The 23,457-nt window shown below is 36.9% G+C and overlaps 1 protein-coding gene across 1 annotated transcript in view; it reads right to left on the reverse strand.

The window, feature by feature from the left end:
* Positions 1–23,457, reverse strand: part of LOC149545061 (holliday junction resolvase) — a 152,012-nt gene that overhangs the window by 90,123 nt on the left and 38,432 nt on the right. Inside the window, exon 2 of the mRNA XM_089795568.1 lies at positions 1,647–1,740. Within this exon, the coding sequence (XP_089651694.1) occupies positions 1,647–1,740 (94 nt within the window). The remainder of the gene's footprint in view (positions 1–1,646; positions 1,741–23,457) is intronic.

Genomic DNA, 23,457 nt, shown 5'->3' on the forward strand with positions numbered 1-23,457 from the left:
TATTTTCTCCAATGCTAGGATCATTTAATTGTAAAGCACAAAGTTGCAAAGATGTGCGACTGACTGGTGAGTAGCAATGATTGGATAACTGCCATAATAACTGACAAATTTACATAATTATCGGTGACTGACTGACAAAATAACTAATGATGCCATGAAACGTCTGGTATCTCCTGCATAGCCACCAGAATCCTGCATAATTGGATGTTCTTTGCAGAGCCACCAGAATCCTGCATAATTGGATTTTCTTTCCACAATATTGATCTACATAATTGTTCTGTGAATAATGTTCAACGTACAATTGAAAAGAATAACAAAGTGTGGAAACATCATTTACATAAGTAAAGAAGATAAAGAACATGGTATTTTACAAAAAAGTACAAAGTTGGATTGAGTGGTAAAACTGTGTCACTTGCATGGGCCAAATCTAGCAATGTATAATGTGGCATCTGAGAATGTGTTACAGAAATGAAATTTGTACTATCCAACATGCATCATCCATTGTTACTAAAGCCAAGAAAATGAAAATTATAAAAATAAATGGGCTTCAAGATTAAACTGTTTACAGAAGCTATTTGTATTCCAATGATTTAGCTTCCCTGGCAATCACTTGACCAGAAAAGAATACAATCCAACATGCATCATCCATTGTTATTAAAGCCAAGAAAATGAAAATTATAGAAATAAATGGGCTTCAAATCTCAACTGTTTACAGAAGCTATTTGTATTCCAATGATTTAGCTTCCCTGGCCATTACTTGACCAGAAAAGAAACCTTACGCAGTTGGAAGATGTAACCTTCATTGATAATTTAAAGTAACCTTTTACTACAGAAAGACAAACACATAGACATGCAGTACATAGTATCATTTGTGGCAAAGTGAAAATTTTCCTAGCTACAAAGTCAACAAAGTAATTATCTTGCATAATTAGCAAGAAATGAAGGTTGATTATAAGCGGTAAAATCAACTTCAAAAGGTGTGCACATTGCTTGGGGAGGTACAAACCCAACCTGAAGGTCCTTTTGCTTGGATCTCCGGAAGTTTCTATATAACTGATTTATTTGTGCATTTAAAACTTAAATGTGTACAACTATGTAGAGATATATATGTCTAATCCAAGGGGTTTTTTTTCTTTTATATACTGAAAAACAAATAAAATGTGTAAACAATTCAAATACGATTTTTTGGTCTACATTTTTATTCATTTTTTTTATCTAATATGGCATCACTAATATTGTGCTTATTAATGAAACAGATCATTAATATTATGTTTATTTATATATATTACTTGTTTGACATGTAAATAGCTATCAAACCTAAGGTATTTTTATGTACATGGTCGTGACATGAGACTCCATGTTACCACTATAGAATGCTTCTTAGTGTAAAAAAAGCCATCAACTAAGAGAATGATCCAAGCAATAAATATCATTACTAACATATGAAACAAATCAATTAAGTTAGATTTATACATTACTAAGATGCATGTCACATATCAATCAACTAAAATTCTCTTTCTACCTTCCTCTTTCTCAAACTTGCATAAACTTTGACCATTTTAAGTAGTACATGTGCCTCACCTTATAACAAGATATCATGATAATTCAATTTCATGCAAAACTAATGAATTTATGGTGGGAGGATACTATGAGAGCTTCAACAATGCGATAGACATGAGAAGTGCTTGATGGAGCTGTGTCACCCAACTGATTCATAAGCTCAATGCGATTTTCAAGCATCTAATACCATCAAGGACGAGCATTAGCAAGTAGTTAAGATACATTCAAATTAAAAGTGAAGGCCCAAAGTAAAAATGAAATGCCAATTAACTTTTTAAAGACAAACAAATCTTACAATTTCTTCTAGTGCATAGGAAATCGATGTGCTCCAAAAAAATTCCAACAAGAAAGTAAATGAAAATGAAAATAACTACTTTAGGATTGCTTTCAAGTTTTCAACGTTATGTTAAAGGCCAGATCCTATAATTAATGCTCAACCTATGAACAAATGCTCAGTACAAATAGAAGAATTAGAAAATCATCATCATCTTTGTAAGAACTGTCAAATGCACAAAATAATTTGTTGTTAGAACAATTAGAAATATGTCATCATTCATTGTACAACATAATTTTTTGCTAACCATAGTACAAATAGAACAATTAGAAAGACATCATTATTGTAAGAATTGTCAAACGTATAAAATAATTTGTTGTTGATCATTTAAAAAGGCAAACATGACCATTTCATTAAGCATGTTTGTCACATTTCTCCATCTTTTGCAAATGAAGCACTCTTTGAAGAAAATCAATTCTAAAAGAAAGAATGGTGTCTTTTAATAACTGATGATTGACAAGTTTCCATAAGTATGAAACACATTTTTCTAGAAAGCTACATACCAGACAAAGATCCATTTGCCAAACACAACCATATAATAGACATATAAATAACTATGAATAGGAACATCATGTATAAAACACTAACAAAAAAATTAAGTATTACAAACAGAGAAGTAGAAAACAGTAGAATATGGACAAGATCAATCCTGAAGACCAGACAAAGATCCATTTGCCAAACACAACCATATAATAGACATATAAATAACTATGAATAGGAACATCATGTATAAAACACTAACAAAAAAATTAAGTATTACAAACAGAGAAGTAGAAAACAGTAGAATATGTACAAGATCAATCCTGAAGACCAGACAAAGATCCATTTGCCAAACACAACCTTATAATAGACATGTAAATAACTATGAATAGGAACATCATATATAAAACACTAACAAAAAAATTAAGTATTACAAACAGAGAAGTAGAAAACAGTAGAATATGTACAAGATCAATCCTGAAGACCAGACAAAGATCCATTTGCCAAACACAACCTTATAATAGACATATAAATAACTATGAATAGGAACATCATATATAAAACACTAGCAAAAAAATTAAGTATTACATACAGAGAAGAAGAAAACAGTAGAATATGTACAAGATCAATCCTGAAGACAATGGACAATGAAATATTAAGAATTCTACATAAAAAGATAACAAAGAAAAAGGTATAAGCATCCTCCTCAATATGAGATTCTTCAACATCCTATAAACCTCTTTTCCATTGGGTCCTAAAACTTGGCTAACAACTTGTCTTATCCTTCAAACACAAACATATCCGATCAAGAGTTTGGCACATCCCTCAGGATCATGCGCTGTTTGTGCTTTCTACAGATCAAGAAAGGGACTCCTCTACTTGGAATTATTTGTGCTTGATGAAATATTCCCAAAGTCCCAAGGATAATTTTCCAACAGATCTTAGATTCAAGTTTTCTACCACTTCATTCTAATGCTCCGCTGTCATCAAAGTTCCAAGGATAACTTTCCAACAGATCGTAGATTCAAGTTTTCTACCACTTCATTCTCATGCTCTGCTATCATCACAATCTTGGACTTGTAGGCCTTGTAAACAATATTGAAACCTGTTGTCAAGTTTTCACACCATTGCCCCATTGCAAATATGGACCCCCTCTTTTTTCCTGGGCAGTAAGAGTAGTCATCTTAAGTGCTTTTAGATGGTCTTAGGTGATCTTAGTTGATAAGATATTCAAGTCTCCAAGACCAAGCGATGAGTTTGAGCAATTTTATCCTGCTGGGAAGTGAAGATTGTTTGGGATGTGACCCAAAGTTGAGCTAAGCTAATTACGGATATGGAATTGGAATTAATGGGATTTGTGATAAATAAATTAGAAGCTTTTGAAAATCCTTGTTCTAGCTTCACTTTGGCTTTAGAAAGTGGAAAGGTTATGGGAGTTAACAATGTTGAATGCATGTTGAACCTGAAATTTAGAATGTTGAAGGCATGTTAAACCCTGAAATTTGGCTAAGTCTAGAATTTTTTGAAAACTACCAAAACCTAGAACCTTTATTATAACTCCTATGGAACCGTTCATATCTCAAAATCCTGCCAGTATTTATATAATTATATGTTATACTTTATATAAATTCTCCCACCTTCTAAGCTGACAAAATGATTAAGTATAGACAACAAGTTGTTAAGAGGAAAATTCCTCTAAGCACGGCATTCCACTTGCCCCAAAGGAAAATTCATCTTAGCCTTCAAAATCCCACCACTTGCGAAAGCTAATCCCAAATCCAAATTGGTGGGAAATGGTGAGAAAAAATTACAAAAAAGATGCTTTTTGAGGTGAAGTTGTTAAAGTTGTAGCTTTAGTCGGATTGATTTGATCTAATATACATTATTGTTATTGGTAATCATCATTTCCTAAATATAGATATCCATGTTAATAATATATATTATTGTATATAAGACATATATATATTATTGTATAATATATATATACATTGTTATACATATTATTATTATTCATGTTAATATAATATTATTTATATGATGTTTACACCATAAAGACATGTCTCTTCATGAGACATGTCTCCTCCTCTCATATTTATATGAGATCCAAATCTGCATTTGGAGATCATTAATAAAAATGGCTATGATTCCACATTTGCAGAAACGACCCTAGAAATTAACATGATATCAGAGCAGCATCAGATCTAAGTTTGGCCTATAGTGGATAAAATGTATGAAATGTATAAAAGTTGAGAATTACATGTTCCACACATTACACCTGTGTGTATCAAGTGAACTGTTGGTGCAGATGTATAATTGAAGCGTTAAAGAAAAATGATTCAATTATTCATGGTAGAGGAAAATTATAAAATCAGTGGACAAAATGCATGGAGTTCATTAAGTGGAATTGATATTGAGGCTAAAGATGAGGTGCAAGTGCGCCATTGTTATTTGATAGAATAAGTTTTATGTTGGCACTATTCTCAGCTCTGTTAAAGCCCACAATAAGAAATTCTCTACAAATGAGACTTTGAATTCTATGGTTTGTAATACAAGAGCATCCAATAGTGTAAGGGCAATCCTATATCACCCAAAAATATCCTTGGTTTCTGTTTCAAGTGTTTTCATTTCTAGATACCCATTTGAGTCAAATAAAGATTCCAACTATCATAGTTCCACTATTGGTTTCTGGGTTAGAGTTTTTCAGCACCTTGGGATACGTGTCAATGCAAAAAATGGGTTATTTTGTAATTGTGCCATAATTATGATGAGTTAGAGGGTGTAAGTTGGAGGGATGATTGTATTTGCAATTTAAAACACTCCAGAAAAAGAATCATGTCAAAAGGCTTTACGATTGAAAGTTATTGCAGTTTTAAGTTGCCTGGAGACATCCTAAGAGTGCTTCCGTCAGATTTGAGGCACTAAACGACCTCATACAAGCCCGAAAAATAGGAGGTCAATAAAGCGCTCTGAGAATTTTCCGAAAATGTAAACGGTTCGTCAATTGGAGTCCCAGATCAAAAGTAATGCCTCCCGGAAGTTGGACTACCATTTCTGGATTCTTCTAATTTTACACCAGCTTCTAACGTGATTTCTAGAACCTTATGTTTTGGCGGTGAATGCCAAATGGCATATTCTAGAATGTATTCCTAACCTTAAACCTAATTGGGGTTTATTTAAGAACATTTATGGCACTGTAAAGGCAGTTCTTGGTCGAGTTTGAGAGAAGGTACTATAAGGAGGACTTTTCTCCAGGATCTGACCATTGTAAGCCCATAGGGCATGTCTTTGAGTTTGTCTACATGTGCTGCATGTAGTAGCAGATTTACTGATAATAAAATTCCCCTTTTTTTCCTGTTGCATTCATTTTAGTTTTGGTTTGTGCCTTCATCAAGTGGTATCAGAACAAGGTTTTCCTGAGTGTGTAGACAGAGCGCCGACTGTGCGGCAGTTTGCATCAGGACTGTGTGGTTGTGGGTTTGAGACAAGAAGATGCTTCCATGAAGGGAGCATGGTGGAAGGGCTGGAGTTGTTACTCTTGAGGTTAGAGCCCTCTAGAGACAAGTCCAAGCATTGTAGGAGGAGATCCGTAGAGGGATGAATGTTGCCGCAGGTGATGAAAGTGAGGAAGAAAATGAAGAAGGAAATATTGGACCAGAAGAGGAAGGAGATGGAGAAGTCCTAAACCAGGCACAGGAGAGGCTTTTTAGGGCCATTGCTAAGCTTGGAAAAAGACCTAAAATTGACGTGGGTATGTTTTCAGGAAGTCTAAACCCGGATGAGTTGATCGACTGGATCAATGAACTAGAGGAATATTTTGAGTATGAGGATATCGAGGACCCAGATAGGGTTAAGTTTGCGAAGGCCAAAATGAAAGGCCATGCCAAAATCTGGTGGCATGAGATTCAACTAGAAAGAAATAGAAGAGGAAAGGAAAAAATCACAAGATGGGATCGCATGGTGGACAAACTAAAGAAGCAGTTCATTCCTGTTGATTATGAGCTTGATTTGTTCAAGAAAATGCAAGGGTTAAAGCAAGCAAGAAAAATTGTCCAGGAATCTACAGAGGAATTTTACCGAGTTCTTATTAGGGCAGGGCATGCAGAAGCAAACAAGAAGAAGGTTGTTTGTTACCTTATTAAGTTAAGACCTAGCATTCAAGAGGAGTTAAGTCTAGTTAGAATGACTAGCATTGAAGAGGCGTACCAGTTTGCCCTGCGAGTTGACGAGAAGCTAAACAAAAGGTTTGATGGAAGGCAGAGAGGACGCGGTCAAGGAGGAAGGGGCGGTGGCAGGTCATTTGGAGGCTAAAATGAGAAACAGAGGAAAAATGAAGATGTGGGTAGTAGCCAAAACCAAAGAAATGAGGGTTTCAACTGCTCCCGTGATCAAAACTTTGGAGATCAAAGAGGAAGAGATAGAGGACGTGGACAAGGTTCAAGAAGGGGAGGCTTCCATGGTACCTGTTTTCATTGCAATGAAGAAGGTCATCATGCCTTTGAATGCCCTCAACGCCAAGGAAGGACAAATAGGAGAGCTAATGGTCAAGCAGGGGTTGCTCGTGTGGATGAGGATGCATAGTCATCACATTCAGAGGATGTAGAAAGAGGAGAGGTTCTAGTAAATGAAAGGGTCTTACTAAGCGATGAGACTGAACCTAGACAAAAGAGGAGTTTGTTTTGTACCAGGTGCAAGTGCGAGGGTAAATGTTGTGATGTGATTGTTGATGGTGGAAGCACTAACAACTTAGTATCAAAAGAGATGGTCTCAGAGCCAAAGGTCAAGAGGGGGAACACCCCCAACACTATCAGATTGCTTGGTTGAAGGATGATCATAAGGTCCTGATTAGTGAACAATGTCTGGTGAAGTTCAAGATTGGGAGTTACCATGATGAGGTTCTCTGTGACATCATTCCAAAGGATGTCTGCCATTTATTATTGGGAAGGTCGTGGCAGTTTGATAGGCATGTTGTACATGATGGTCATGCAAATACATACTCTCTGACAAAGGATGGAGTTCACCACAAACTGAAGCCCTTGATAAAGGAAGGTGAAAAGGTATGCAATAGTCCTAGGGTATGTCTTGTTGATGGAAAAAAAAAATTGGATGTCATGAAACATCAACGTATGTGTTATGCATTGATTCCTAGAAAAGATAAGAAGGTAGTAGTGAAATTCCACTTGAAGTTTCAGGTCTATTAAGTGAATATGGAGATGTCATCTTTGATAATGTTCCAGAAGAGTTGCCACCAGTAAGGCAAATCAATCATCAAATAGATTTAATCCCTGGAGCTAGTTTTCCTAACAAGGCTGCTCATAAGATGACTCCTACTGAAACTAAGGAGCTAAACAGACAAGTTTAGGAATTGTTGAGGAAAGGTTTGATTCGAGAGAGCCTAAGTCCATGTGCAGTACTTGCAGTGCTGGCACCAAAGAAGGATGGAGAGTAGAGAATGTGTATAGACTCTCGGGCTATAAATAGAATAACCATCAAGAATCGGTTCCCTTTGCCAAGGATGGATGATCTTATGGACTATTTGAGTGGAGCTATGTACTTCACAAAGATAGATCTCAAGAGTGGCTATCACCAGATATAGATACGAGAGGGAGATGAGTGGAAGACTGCATTCAAGACCAAGGAGGGTCTATATGAGTGGTTAGGCATGCCCTTTGGACTGACCAACGCACCAAGCACCTTCATGCGGCTTATGAATGAGGTACTAAGGAAATTTTTGAAAAAATTTGTTATTGTCTATCTGGATGATATTTTAATTTTCAACAAGTCTTTGGATGAACATTTATTGCACATTCGTAGTGTCCTGGAAAGGTTGAGGGATGAGAAATTGTTGGTTAATTTGAAGAAGTGTAGCTTCGTCAAAAAGGAGTTAGTCTATTTGGGGTTTTTAGTATCAGTTGAGGGTCTCAAAATGGATCCAGAGAAGGTAAAGGCTATCCTGGAATGGCCTACTTCAAGGTTTTCTATTGAGGTGAGGTCATTTCATGGTCTAGTTAGTTTTTACAAGAGGTTCATTAGAAATTTCAGCGGCATATGTGCACCCATGACTGAAACAATGAGGGGGGATAGAAAAGAGTTCAAGTGGACTACAGGGGCTGCAAGGAGTTTTAAAATTTTGAAGAACGTGATAGAGCAACCTGTGTTGGCACTTCCTGATTTCAATAAAGTGTTCCAGGTGGATTGCGATGCTAGTGGTAGTGCTATTGGGGCTGTATTGAGCCAAGAAGGTAAGCCTATTGCCTACTTAAGTGAAAAACTAAATGATGCAAAGAAGAAGTATTATGTTTATGATCAGGAGTTCTATGCAATAGTTGAAGCCTTAAAAAAATGGAGGCATTATTTATTGCTAAAAGAATTTGTCTTGTATACTGATCACCAGGCATTGTAGTACCTAAATAGCCAAGGTAAATTGAATCGGAGACATTTGAAATGGGTAGAGTTCATGCAAAGCTATACATTTGTGTTGAAACATAGAACTGGAAGGTCTAATAGGGTAGCAGATGCATTAAGTAGGAGACAATTGTTGCTGACAGTAATGCAAGTTGAAATGGTTGGGTTTGATGAACTCAAGAATCTGTACCTTGGGGATCCCGATTTTGCTGAAGCATGGAAGGCTTGTAAAGAACCTGTTACTCTAAACAGGACCAAGCGAATAGATTATTTGATTCAGGATGGTATGTTGTTCAAGGGCAGCCAATTATGTATTCCAAGGAGTTCTATAAGGGAGAACTTGATTAAGGAGAAACACAGTGGAGGAATGGCAGGACACATTGATCGGGATAAGACTATTGCTATTATTAGAGAACATTATTTTTGGCATCAATTGTCACAGGATGTGAAGAAGTTTGTATAGAGTTGTCAAGTATGTCAAGCAGCCAAAGGATTTAGTCACAATACTGGTTTCTGTCAGCCATTGCCTGTTCCATCAAAGCCTTGGGAGGACATAAGTATGGATTTTGTTCTTGGATTGCCGAGGACACAAAGGGGTAATGACTCAGTATTTGTGGTGGTTGATAGGTTCTCCAAGATGGTGCATTTCATTCCATGCCACAAGACTCATGATGCAATACATATTGCAGATTTGTTTTTTAGAGAAGTGGTGAGACTACATGGTCTCCCAAAGAGTATTGTTTCTGACATAGATACTACATTTGTGGGATATTTCTAGAGGACTTTGTGGAAGAAGTTGATGATGGAATTGAAGTTCAATTCTACACATCGTCTGCAGACTGACAGACAAACAAAAGTGTTAAATAGAAGTCTCGGCAATTTGCTGAGGTGTTTAGTGGGAGATAAGCCCAACGGCTGGGATTTGATTCTACCACAAGCAGAATTTGCTTACAATAACTCTATAAACAGGAGTACTGGTAGATCACCATTTCATATTGTATATGGGAATAGTCCAAGGACTGCACCAGAGCTGAGAAAGATGGAGCAAGGGGAGAGGACAAATGCTGAGGCAGAAGAACTTGCTAAACATGTCAAGAATCTACATGAGGAGGTACATGCACATATTAGCAAGATGAACCAACAGTATAAGGCTAGGGTAGATCAAAAGAGGAGACATAAGGAGTTCCAAGTAGGGGATCTGGTTATGGTATACTTGAGGAAGGAACGATTTCCAGTGGGTACCTACAACAAGATGAAGATGAAGAAATTTGGTCCCTGCAAAATTTTGAAGAAACATGAGTCAAGAAATGCATATGAGGTGGAGTTGCCAGATGGGATTAACATTTCTCCTATCTTCAATATTGCAGACTTAAAAGAATACCATGATGATGGTACAGATGAGAGGTTGATGCTGGAGCTGTGTCCAATTCCCACTTCGACGAAGGAAGAAATTGAAGACATTCAAGATAGTCATGTGGGTCAAAGTACCAGAAATAGGCAGTATGAAGAATACCTGGTGAAGTGGAAAGGACGACCAATAGAAGACTCAACTTAGATATCCGCAATGGAGGTTGCCCATTTGGGTTTCCCTCTACCAGCTATAAAGTGACAGGGTCACTTTTCAATCTACCTTCGGTGTCTGATGCAAAAATATCTAGTAGTGTAAAGGCAATCTTGTATCACCCAAAAATATGCTTAGTGTTAGTTTCTGTTTAAAGTGTTTTCATTTCTAGATACCCATTTGAGTCAAATAAAGATTCCAACTCTCATAGTTCCACTATTGGTTTTTGGGTTAGAGTTTTTGACAATCTTGGAATACATGTCAATGCAAAAAATGAGTTGTTTTGTAATTGAGCCATAATTATGATGAGTTAGAGGGTGTAAGTTGGAAGATTGATTGTATTTGTAATTTAAAACACTCCAAAAAAAAAATCAGGTCAAAAGGCTTTACGGTTTGAAAGTTATTGCAGTTTTAAGTTGCCTTGAGACCTCCTAAGAGCACTTCTGAGTCAGATTTGAGACACTAAACGACCTCGTACGAGCCCGAAAAATGGGAGACGAGCTAAGCTCGTCTATAGGGCTATAGAGCACTTTCAAAGCTTTCCGAAAATGTAGACAGTTCATCAATCGGAGTCCCAGATCAAAAGTTATGCCTCCCAGAAGTTGGACTACCATTTTTGGATTCTTCTAATTTTACACCGGCTTCTAACGTGATTTCTAGAACCTTTTGTTTTGGCGGTGGATGCGAAATGGCATATTGTAGAATGTATTCCTAACCTTAAGCCTAATTGGGGTTTATTTAAGAACATTTCTAGCATTGTAAAGGCAGTTCTTGGTGGAGTTTGAGAGAAGGTACTGTGAGGAGGACTTTTCTCCAGGATCTAACCATTGTAAGCCCATAAGGCATGTATTTGAGTCTGTTTACATGTGCTGAATGTAGTAGCAGATTTTACTGATAATAAAATTTCTCTTTTTTTCCTGTTGCATTCATTTTGGTTGTGGTTTGTGCCTTCATCAGTTTGGATGTGAATCTTGCTATGTTCTAGTTTGATGATAATTGCAACATAGTTAGAATGAGGAAAGAGTTGTTGAATTTCACACAACATTGTATGTGGAACGAAGATGGAGGGACAAAGACATAATCTTCAAATATAGACAGACCATGAAAAGATGACAAGGGTGACCTACGATTCAAGTGGAACGTGTCATGTGGAAAGGAAAGGCTCATGACAAGAAGCAGTAACAAAGCCTAATCACCGGATATATGAGGAGGATCCGACTGAGTACTATGCCGCCTATATAGGGTAAGGAGGTACGAAAATACTAAGATATAGCGGAAAGTTAAGGAGCCTGCATGAATGGGAAGATACCGGCGATAAAATAATGACCCCGACACATAAGTGCATATAGAGTCAAAAATTCAGAATGACAAAAATGATAATGAAGATTTCTCATCAGCATTGATGGAGAACTTGGCAACTGCCAAATTTGATTATTTGGTATTGTTGGGGAAGATAGACCAAAAACAATGCGATTGGCGTTCACCATCAAAACCTACTCCATAGATATCCGCAACTCAAGGATATCTATGCTTGAGTAAGGAAAATGATTGGAAAAGTGTGACAATAAGTCGAATGCTTTTTCGAATGCAAATCTTGGGGAAAATGCGCAAGTTACTTATCCCAACATTAGATAGCAAACAAAGACATTGTCCACATAGAAAATTAAAAACAAAGGGTACATGTCGCATAAGAAAGAAAGTACAGTGACATGCTCCACCTGACATGGCAAAGGAGAAACATAACATATAGACTTCTAGGAAATGGGGATGCTTAAAATGGAATGTTGGTGACTGATTGTGATAACAAACACTTGAAATTGAATACGCAATTGTTTCACCGATGGGAGAAAGATAAAAGAAATAACCTTTCTTGATGAAGGGTGCTCCCCTTAATACCATAAACCATAACAAAAAACAAGGAAACAACAACAATTACGAGAACAAAATATCTACTTCTTATTTGCGGCGCAAATGTAGTATTACAGAATTCACAAATACGATATGCTAACCCACATGGGCGCCTTCATTACAGTAATCTGCAAGACAAGCTACGAACTATCACCCGGAGCCATCCTAGACAATGTTTGAGCCTTTCTTAAATAGGCAATTTTATGCCGCCCGGGAAGGTTCTACACATTGAAACTTAATACCTAGGGCCGACAGACCCTAACAATACATATAGAGTAGGCCAAATACATCTTTGACAATTATTTTAGATATTTTGATTAGCCCAACTTTGAAAGGCCATAACTCACGAACCGTTGCTCTGATTGGCTATTATAGCCACTTTTTGGAAATGCCAGTTATTGATCTATAGGCTTGGAATCACGCAAGCACCCTGTCATCGAGTTTTTGGACCTCATCCGGGCACTCTAAGGCCTCCAACAGGGAGCCTAAAATCTACAATAACTTCTCTGATACTTATGCTTGAGCAATGAGATTTTTATGGTAGGCGTACAACTCTAAAATAAACCTTCCTGTAAAAAATGAGAACATTCCGAGCTCATATGACAAACTTACTAAACATAGCAAGTTCCCATAAACAGTAACCACCCTGTCTAATAGTCCTTATTAAAATAGAAAAGACTAAAAATAAAATATTTTTGGGTGATGCAGATTGCTCTTACACCAAGGATGTTCCTGCATCAGACACCCAAGGTAATTTGAGAAGTGACCTCGTCACGTCTCCGGTGTTCAGAGGAAAACCAAGAGGATTAACCTCCTCCTTTGCTAGCCATGATGAATCCTCAACTGGCCTCCCTTTCCATTTGACCAGATATTCCTCATAAGTTTCGTTCCTGGTACTTTTGCCAATATGACTGTCCAGTATCTCCTCAATCTCCTTTGTAGTCGAACTAGCTGCTGGAATACTCCACTACACTTCTACAACTTCATCTTCATCACCTCCTTCATAATATTCTGTCAAATCTAAAATGTTAAATATTAGTGAAATATTCAATTCAGCAAGCAACTCCACTTCATATGCATTTCCAGAATCATGTCTTTTCACTATCTTGCACAGTCCAAACTTCTTCATCTTCAGCTTATTATATGTACCATGAACCATGACTTCATCTCCAATCTGAAATTCCTTATACCTCCTTTTCACATTTGTCGTAGGCTTATACAATGTATTCATCTTTATGATGTGCCTCTTCACCTCCTCATGGATGTTCTTCAAATGTTCAGCAAAATCTTCTGCTTCTACACTACTTATCTCACCTTTATCCAATTGCCTCAATTCAGAAGCATTTCTGGGACTACTCCCATATGCAATTTGGAAAGGTGATTTACCAAAACTCCTATTAACAGAATTATTATATGCAAATTCTGCCTGTGGTAAAATCATATCCTATCTTTTTGGTTTATCTCCAACCAAGCATCTAAGCAAGTTTTCCAAACTGCGATTCACAACTTCTGTCTATCCATCAATCTGTGGATGATGTGATGAATTGAACTTCAAATCTATCTTCATCTACTTCAAGTTCACAAGTATATGTATCTTCATCCTCTTGCTCTTCTTTTGTACCACATGTATGACACTCCACTAGATGTTCTTCCATTTTTGTTAGTGTAGTTTTTTATTTTTCCTATTTTGCTAGGTTTTTCCTACACTTTTAATAATCTCGCTTAGGTTAATAAAGCATGTCTTATTAGGTGAATGGTGTGAGGTGTCACCTTCCTACATGTGAGCATCCATTAGCTATCTTGGGAAGATACTTTGCTATCTTTAGTCCGATAGATGGTTGCTCCTCATTGGTTGGTGTTGCCACCTCCTCCCTCTTCCTAGCCTATATAAGCATGCTACCTGGCTTGTATTTGTATATCTCTTGTTTTTGCATCCTCTTAATGCTATTTTGCTTCCAGCATTTGCATTACTCTCTTGGAGACTAACTCTATGATGCTATTTTGATTTTGTATCATTTGCATTCATAGTTTAGATATTTACTCTTTGCACTAGTTTTCTGGGTTATTAATCTTTTCAGATTCTAACATGGTATCAGAGCTTTTCTATGTGCAAGAGTAGATTTTAGTTTCCTTATTTGAGAGATTCGGGGGGGGCTAATAAACTTTATTGTAGTTTTTTGAAAAACGAAGTATGCTCTTCTCTTGCATCTTTGGATGAACCTGAGAATCAGAAAAGTTTTGACAAAAACGGTTTTTCTCTGGGGTTTCAATCTCAAATCTGACAACCAACTTGCATATTTGGAGTTTTCAATCAGTTTTGCAGGTTCCAGCATGCCATTGATGGACTTAAGAAGCTAATCCAGCATTTGCATGTCATATTTTGGTTGTTGGGGTTGTTTTCTGATTTTTGGAGCCATTTTTTACTATTAAAGGCGTCTGATTTACACTACAGCAACATCTTCTGTTCATCAGCAAGAAAAACGCTTTCTGGGTTTTGTTCGCAGCCTCGAAAAACCATCTGGGTATCTTTTAGATTTTGCATGCAAGTTGTATATTTTTCAGAATCGAGCATGCAAAGCTACAGCCATACCCCTCTCCGTTGGCAGCCGCAGATTTGAATGCAGTTTTCAAATGTCTCGTTCTTGCTCATACGGACTTCGATTTTGATGATTCTTGTTATGAACTTGGCTATTTTTTTGTGCTCTATCCACTAGTGGAGTTATTTTTTGATTTTCATGCATGAATTCTTCAGAAATTGCAAATTCTCAGCCGTGACTGTGCATAGTTCTCATTTTGGAAACTTCGGAGGATCATAACTTTCTCATACGACCTCGTATCGAGGTGATTCTTTTTTTGAAAGTGCATGATTTTTCGAGTAGATCACAGTGGTGTTGTTTGTTTCTTTGATTATTGTGCCCAAGTTTCACTTTTAGCATATGCTCTTCATGAGGGTTTGTAATGCATTGAAATCAAGACCACTAAGTATCTCTTTCTAGTGGTAGTTGTAAATGCACTAAAATAAAGTGTCAAATCATAATTCTTTGGGGGGGGGTTCTTTGATTGAGTAAAAAGGGGGGGGACATTGTCGTGGCTGGGTTCTCTTCTTTTTAGCATTTATTTGCATTTCTTCATCATGGATCAAACAAATATGCCCATCCTAACTCCATACAATTACTTTGAGTGGAAATCACGCATGACAATTCACTTAAGGAAAGCTGGATTAAATAGGATAACTATGGGACTTGAAACTGAACTTGCTAAAGATGAAGATAAGCCTAAGTGGTTTAACAAATGTGATGAGGCATTTGGAACATTGTGTTTGTCTGTTTCTCCTGACTTGCTATTTCACATTGAGTCTTTGGATACACCAAATGAAGTATGGACAAAGCTAGAAACACTATTTGGCACACAAGATTCAATGAGGGGTCATATGTTGGAAAATGAATTAATAAGTTTGAGTCCAGGCAATTTCAACACAATCCAAGATTTCTTCACCAAATTGAAATCACTAAGGCTGCAGTTAAAACAATGTGGAATTGAAAAGAAAGATGAACAACTGATTCTTAGTATTCTCTCTAAGCTAAGTTCAGAATATTCTGTGTTTGTCTCTACCTTCTATGCTACTAAGGGTGCACTTGGTACTCAATTCACCATGCCATCTTTAGATGATTTTGCTATCAATCTCACTCGAGAACAGGACAAGCTAATCCAGATGGGCATTCTTAAGTCCTCTAAGTCACATGCCTTGGCTGCCAACCAAGGCACAAAAGAACAACAAGGACAAAGTAGTAACAACAATAGTAAGGACAAGAAACAAAAGAATAGCGAGGAGAAGAAGGATCAGATGCCAGTTTCTTCAAAAGCAACTATTGATACACCATCTTCCAAGGGCAATAAACCTAAGAAAGAAAAGGTCAAATGTGCTTATTGTAAAAGACCTGGTCATGATGAACATAAATGTTTGCAGAAACAACTTGATCACTTGACATACATTCTTGAGAAGAATAATATCAGTGTTCCTGAGTCTATCAAACAAAGTTCTAATGAAGGGTCTAACAAAGAAAAAGAAAACAGCAAGGGGAAAGGAAAGGGCAAGGCCCTTTTTGCAGTTGCTTCCTCACCATCCACTTGGGTTCTTGATTCGGGTGCTTCACACCACATGGCTTCATCTAAGGAAGAAATTGCATCCTTGGAGCAATGTACTATGCCTTCTATGTTGATGGGTGACAACACTCCTATTGAGGTGTGCGGGAGAGGGTTTGTTGATGTGGGGGATGGCACATTCCATGATGTTCCTTATGTACCCTCATTGTCAACTAATCTCCTATTGGTACACCAGATCACTCACACAGGTTTAGGCAAGCGGGTTGAGTTCACTCCTGATTCAGTGGAGATACGTGAGTTGCACAATGATTCTACAATTGCAGTTGGGAGAGCAGATCATCAGTCAAGACTCTATATGTTTTCTCACCTTGTTCCTGATCCTCCTTTGACTATTTTTCTCACTCACTCTAATGATGTGAGCAGATTATGGCATGAGCAGTTTGGCCATCTTAACTTCCACTACTTGCATCAACTTAACCAGCAGAGCATGGTCACAGGGTTGCCTTCTACTTTGACATTGGAGTCACTTGGAATACATGATAGATCTCCTGATGGGTCAGATTCACTTGAGCTGTCTTCTACCTCCACTTTTGATGCAGAGAGTGACTCAGAGGACTCACCTCCTTCCTCTCCTAGTCATCATTCACAGGTTGATGATTCTCCTCTAGATTCTCCATCTTCTGGTCCACTTTGGGCTAGATAGACCTTGCAGTTTGCAGGTGATTGGGTTGGGGATCCATCAGACACCAAGCAGACTCATTCACAATTCCAGGATGCTCTACATATCTTCATTGCTACTGCCTCAAATCCACAGTCCTTTCATGAGGCTTCTGGTACTTTTGAGTGGGATACAGCTATGTAGAAAGAGTATAGTTCCTTGATGAGGAACCACACTTGAGATCTTGTCCCTTTTTCTAAGGGAAGAAAAATTGTTCGATGTAAGTGGATCTACCGGACAAAATTTGCAAGCTTTGCTGGAGGTGCAGGATGCTACATCTTTTGGGGGGGCCTCTTCCTCTCACTTGGAGTCCTAATTTTCTTTGGGGAGTCTCTTTTCTCTCTCTTTTGGGGGAATTTTATGTACATGGGTACCTCATCAGGCTTGACTTGCCGGGACCCATTTCTACATCCACCTAAGCTTCGCTTATGGGGGGGTGTTAGTGTAGTTTTTTATTTTTCCTATTTTGCTAGGTTTTTCCTACACTTTTAATAATCTCGCTTAGGTTAATAAAGCATGTCTTATTAGGTGAATGGTTGTGAGGTGTCACCTTCCTACATGTGAGCATCCATTAGCTATCTTGGGAAGATACTTTGCTATCTTTAGTCCGATAGATGGTTGCTCCTCATTGGTTGGTGTTGCCACCTCCTCCCTCTTCCTAGCCTATATAAGCATGCTACCTGGCTTGTATTTGTATATCTCTTGTTTTTGCATCCTCTTAATGCTATTTTGCTTCCAGCATTTGCATTACTCTCTTGGAGACTAACTCTATGATGCTATTTTGATTTTGTATCATTTGCATTCATAGTTTAGATATTTACTCTTTGCACTAGTTTTCTGGGTTATTAATCTTTTCAGATTCTAACAATTTTCGTATCCAAGGAATTGTCAACATCTCTTTTATGTTGGCGTGCTCTTCTCTTTCACAACTCTGCTTCTAATTCATTTACTTGCTTCTATATATCAAAGAATGCAACTTGCAATGCCTCTTGATTTCTTGCTCTAATTTTCTCAAGTATAGGAATCCTCAAAATCCATCCAATAACAAAAGTCATCTTCTTCTTTCTCTTCTCCATGTTCAAGTCTATAGAAAACAAACTTCATGCAACACAAGGACTTCGTGCAAACTGCCTCACATCGGCAATTTGTCTACACACTTAGCTGAAATCACAATCCTCGTGCAAACTGCCTCACAGTCGGCAATCTGTCTACACACTCAAGAACTTCTTCTTGAAAAACTTCACCCAACCCAAGGTCCTGGTGCAAATTGCCTCAAAGTCGGTGATCTGTCCATACACTCAAGAACTCTTGCTCTGATACCACTTGATGAAGGGTGTTCCCCTTAATACCATAAATCATAACAGAAAACAAGGAAACAATAGCAATTGCGAGAACAAAATATGGACTTCTTATTTGCGCCACAGATGCAATATTACAGAATTCACAAGTACGATATGCTAACCCACATGGGTACCTTCATTACAGTAATCTGCAAGACAAGCTATGAACTATCACCCAGATTCGTCCTAGACAAGGTTCGGGCCTTTCTTAAATAGGCAATTTTATGCCGCCCAAGAAGGTTCTAGACATTGAAACTTAATACCTAGGTCGACAGACCCTAACAATACATAAAATTGGCCAAATGCATCTTTGACAATTATTTTAGATATTTTGGTTAGCCAAACTTTGAAAGGCCATAACTCACAAACCGTTGCTTTGATTGGCTATTATAACCACTTTTCGGAAATGCTAGCTCCAAATCAATAGGCTTGGAATCGCGCAAACACCCTTCCTTCGAGTTTTTGGACCTCATCCAGGCATTCTAAGGCCTCCAACGAGGAGCCTAAAGATTTTTCTCCAATTTTTTCCACCGAAAATCTGCAATAACTTCTCTGATACTTATGCTTGAGCAAAGAGATTTTTATGGTAGGCTTACAACTCTAAATGAACCTTCCTATAGAAAATGAGAACATTCCGAGCTCATATGACAAACTTACTAAAAATAACAAGTTCCCATAAATAGTAACCACTCTGTCTACTAGTCCTTATTAAAATAGAAAAGATTGAAATTAATTACTCTTACACCCAAGATGCTCCTGCATCACTTTCAAATATCTAATGTCAGTGACATGTGGAAATTGTACAGACGTAACACTAGGTACATGGCAATTGTAGAAACACGGGTCTACCCTAAAGTATAAAAGCATTAAAAATATGCAACTTGATGTCAAACTAAGGGAGAACAAACTACATAAATGAGGATAGACAAATAACATACTAGCATCCAATAATGAGTAATATTGAAAGGAAAAGAAAATCAAATACACCTATCACCGAAGCATGGAGAAAATAGAGAACGGTACGAGTCTAGTAGGTAACATAGAACCTACGTAACACAACAATAGCCCATGCCCCTTTGACTTCGTTCAAGCGTGTTGTCTTGCATTTTTTCACCACAAAATGTTGGTAACAACACCAAACTTTTTCGAAATAGTTTCATGTATCTCTAAGCTTGAATTTGATACTCAATTGCTTAATGTTGAGCGACTGATCCATTTCAATTCATATATCAAATTGTTTTACTAAAGGCTTTCGTCAAGTCTTTTTCGTTTTGTTTTTTGTCGAGCCTTTGCTTGATTTTTCAAGCTTTCATCTTCGTTTTCTTTGCTTTTGAGTTTGCTTTTGTTGGTTTTTAATCCTTTAGTTTTACTCATACCATGCTTTCAGTTTTCCCTTCGATTTGATCTAACCTAGAGTTTAATCGGAGTTGTCAATCAAGAAATATGGTCGTTTGAGTGTCTCAAAAGTGGATCTTTTTGGTGCAACAGCACGAATTAAAAATATGATGTTATATTTTTAATTTGACTTTCACTTTTTGATAAATATAACTTATATTCACTTTTTGTTATGCTTTTAAGTCACTTCAACTTTAAATTTTTCAGTTAAAGTGACTATAGTGCACTTTATGTTAAAATTTTAAGTTGAGTTACTACTATATATTTCCAGTTTAATTTTTTATTTTTAAATCAAATGCTCATTTAAATGTTACTTTTTGAATGATGTTTATATGTTGTATTTTTAAATATATCTAAATATTGTTTATGACCCATTTAGTAACATTTTTATGAAATTAAGTGAATTAAATGACTTTAAGTTATCAAAAGTGGACATTTTATATGCAATTACATGTTAAATCCATCAAAAGTGGACATTTTACATGTCACTTCATATAAAGTTCAACTTGGTGGACCTTTTTGATGTCATTACATCAAAAGGTTATCAAAAGTGGACATCTTTGGTGTCATTACATCAAAAGGTGAGTTTTTATGTCTTTGCATCCAAAAGGTGAGATGTAACCTAAAATGCGCATTCCCCTCCAGAAGGTCCGATTTGCCTTGCTTGCACATTTTAAAACATGTCATTGACCCAAAAAAGTCTGATTTGTCTTGTTTCCACATTTTAAAACACGTTGTTGACCCAAAAAGGTCCAAGTTTAACTTGAAACATGTTTTAATGTGTATTGCCCTTCAAAAAGTCTGATTTTGAAGAAATGCATGTCTTTGCCTTCCAAGAACCCGATTTTGATCATGAAGGGAGATTTTCTTGATGGATTTGCATGAAATCTTTTTCATTGGAGGCGTTTTTGCTTGGCAATGAGTTTTCATACATCAAAAATGTACCTAACATGCTCAAAAACATTATTGGAAGCTCAAATCTAGGGCACATTTTTGAAGAAATAAGCATATAACTCCATTTTTTATCAATATTTTTGCTCCAATACAAATCGATTTGGCTTTATTTGGGGATTACATTGCATGTTGGTGCATGTTTGATGATTAAACATCAAATCGATTTGTTCATGCATCTTGGTAAAAAAATGTTTTTCACCAAAAACATCCCAAGCACATGCATCCCAAAAATGTTGGATTTTGGAGCATTCTTAGGGCACATTTTGGCATCTAGCATACAAAACACCTTGTTTGCTGCCCTTTCCCATTTGAATTTGCAAAGTTGGAAAAAGTCTTTGCATTTTTGGAGAATTTGTCAACATTGGAGCACCTTTCTCTTTCATTTTTGACACTTAATCTTCATGTAAGTGGACTTATTCTTTCTAGCTATTTAATTTGTGCTTATCTTGCTGATGTTATGCACATAATTGCTTGATAATTACCACTTGTTGAAATCCATGCCATGGAAATTGCATTTTTCTTTTTAAAATGAAGATTTTGTTCATTTTCATGTTTTTAGTTCTTTCCCAAGTTCCAATTTTTGAATGTGTTGAAGTGCTTTGCATCTTGGCATGTTTGAGTCACTTTCCAAAGGCACGTTTTTTTGTGTTTTCACCAAAAGTGACTATAAAGCTTATTATCCCTCTTCCATTTCTCCATTTCCATCCCTTCATATGCATTTGCGCTTCCATGAGCAAATACATGTTTCCGCATCTTTCCATGCTTTCCATCTCATCCTCCATTTGCACTTACATGTAAAGTGCATCCTCCATTCGCATTCGCATCTCATCTCACCTTTCATCTCCCGTTACATGTTGCACTTACATATACTTATCTTTCATGCAATAATGCCTTGAAAACCCTAAGTCACGTTTGAAAATCAGCAACATCCATTTGCACGCATTCCCATGCGCCAAGCACTTTACTTCAAAAAAAAAAAGTTAAAAGTGTTGATGGAAAGTTATTCCGAGTTTACATCCTGACATCGTCAAGGTTTTCAAAGTGTCAAAGAATCCAGAATGTGCCAATCTACAGAAGGAGAATTCACGATAACTCGAGCGAGGAAAGCTTGAACATGTCAAAGTTTTCAAATGACAACAAACAATTCATTAAAGAGAGTCAATGGTTATCAAAAAACGCAAGATCATGGTTATCAAGGTGAATGCAGTGGCACAAAATACAGGAACTCCCAATCATGTGATCATCCAGGATAGCATTGCCAAGTACAAGGCCTTTTCAGGACAATCCCTAAGATTGTTTTAATTCTCTTTCATCTTTCTTCTTCTTTCATGTTTGTAATTGAAGAGGATGTATTACATGAAGATGTGTAATTAAATGTAATGCGAGTTACATGTGTATGTAAAAGATGTAATGCGAGTTGCATGTGCAGTTGCATGTAACCCTATATTTTATCTTTTAGTTAGACTAGGTCAAAGTTGGTTAAGTTGCTCCCACTTTTTCCTCCACCTTTTTCTCAACTCCTGTGCCTATATAAAAGAGTGCCCCCTCATTGTAAAATCATCATTATCTTTATGCAAGAGTGTTATACAGAAATTGTGCCAGCAAAACTTTGTTTGTGTAAGCACTATTTTGAGAGAGTGAATAAAAAGGAGCATTTGAGACTTAGCTTTCACTAAGTGAGATTGTTACTTGTGTGAGTTATAAGCTTTGTCTATAATTCATCTAAGTTATCTTTGATTCATGTTATCTGTAATGTCCTCCACTTAGCCAGTTTGGAGGTATGTTGTCGTTAGCCCATTTTTGTATGGTCCCGAGGGCTAACCAGGACTTCTAAAGGGATCCTGAGGTTATTTGGCCTAGTCAAATTTAATTACAGGCCAAACGGAGTTCATTTGTTGGGTTTTCGGAAAGACTTACTATTTTTAGTAAGCCAATAAGGGGATGCAGTGCCTTCAATTTTCAGTGACAGGATGAGATGCGTTTTGTTGGGCTCTTTCTGATGAGCTATTATATGTGGGATTTCGAGTTTATTTGGTATATTATTTTAATGTTTGAAGTTACAACGGTAAAGTGACTATTTAAATTAAATATTATAATGTTTCATAAAGTCACTTTATAAAAAATCAAGAGTCCCCCTTTTGAGTACATGCATGGACTTTGTAAAAAGAAAAAAAAGAAGTAATATTAAAACTCATGTATTATCCCACATTGGCGAGACGGAAGCGTGGAGCAAGTGAGGAAGGGATTAAAAGAAAGAGGATAGCTCTCATTTAGGCATGCTTGGAAATATCAAAGAAATTGGGAAATTTGTTGGAGATTATGTCTCAATAGTTTGGAAGACGAAATCCCTTCAAGCTGGAAATCTTGACGCCATTGAAAAATATGGTCTTGAGATTCAACATAGTAGCAGTCCGAAAAATCGGAATCGAAAAATCAAACTGAAAAAGCGGGTACGAAAAAGCTGTCCGAAAAAAGCGGAACTGAAAAAGCAGGTTGAAAAAGCGGGTGCAAAAACGTAGGCCGAAAAAGCCGTTCGAAAAAAAGCGAAGTAGAAGGGGTAGCATAGGAGAAAATTATTACAGTCATCTACAAGCAGGTTCTTTGTTATGTATTGTTTTTTAGGGTGTTATAAGCTTTCAGCTGTAAGTATGCATTATACCAGCATTATCATTTTGTAATCCATGTAAATGCCAAAGTCTTG

This window comes from Cupressus sempervirens, chromosome 8 (genome assembly GCF_028749045.1).
Source record: "Cupressus sempervirens isolate cs-2001-9-10 chromosome 8, ASM2874904v1, whole genome shotgun sequence".
Classification (NCBI taxonomy): Eukaryota; Viridiplantae; Streptophyta; class Pinopsida; order Cupressales; family Cupressaceae; genus Cupressus; species Cupressus sempervirens.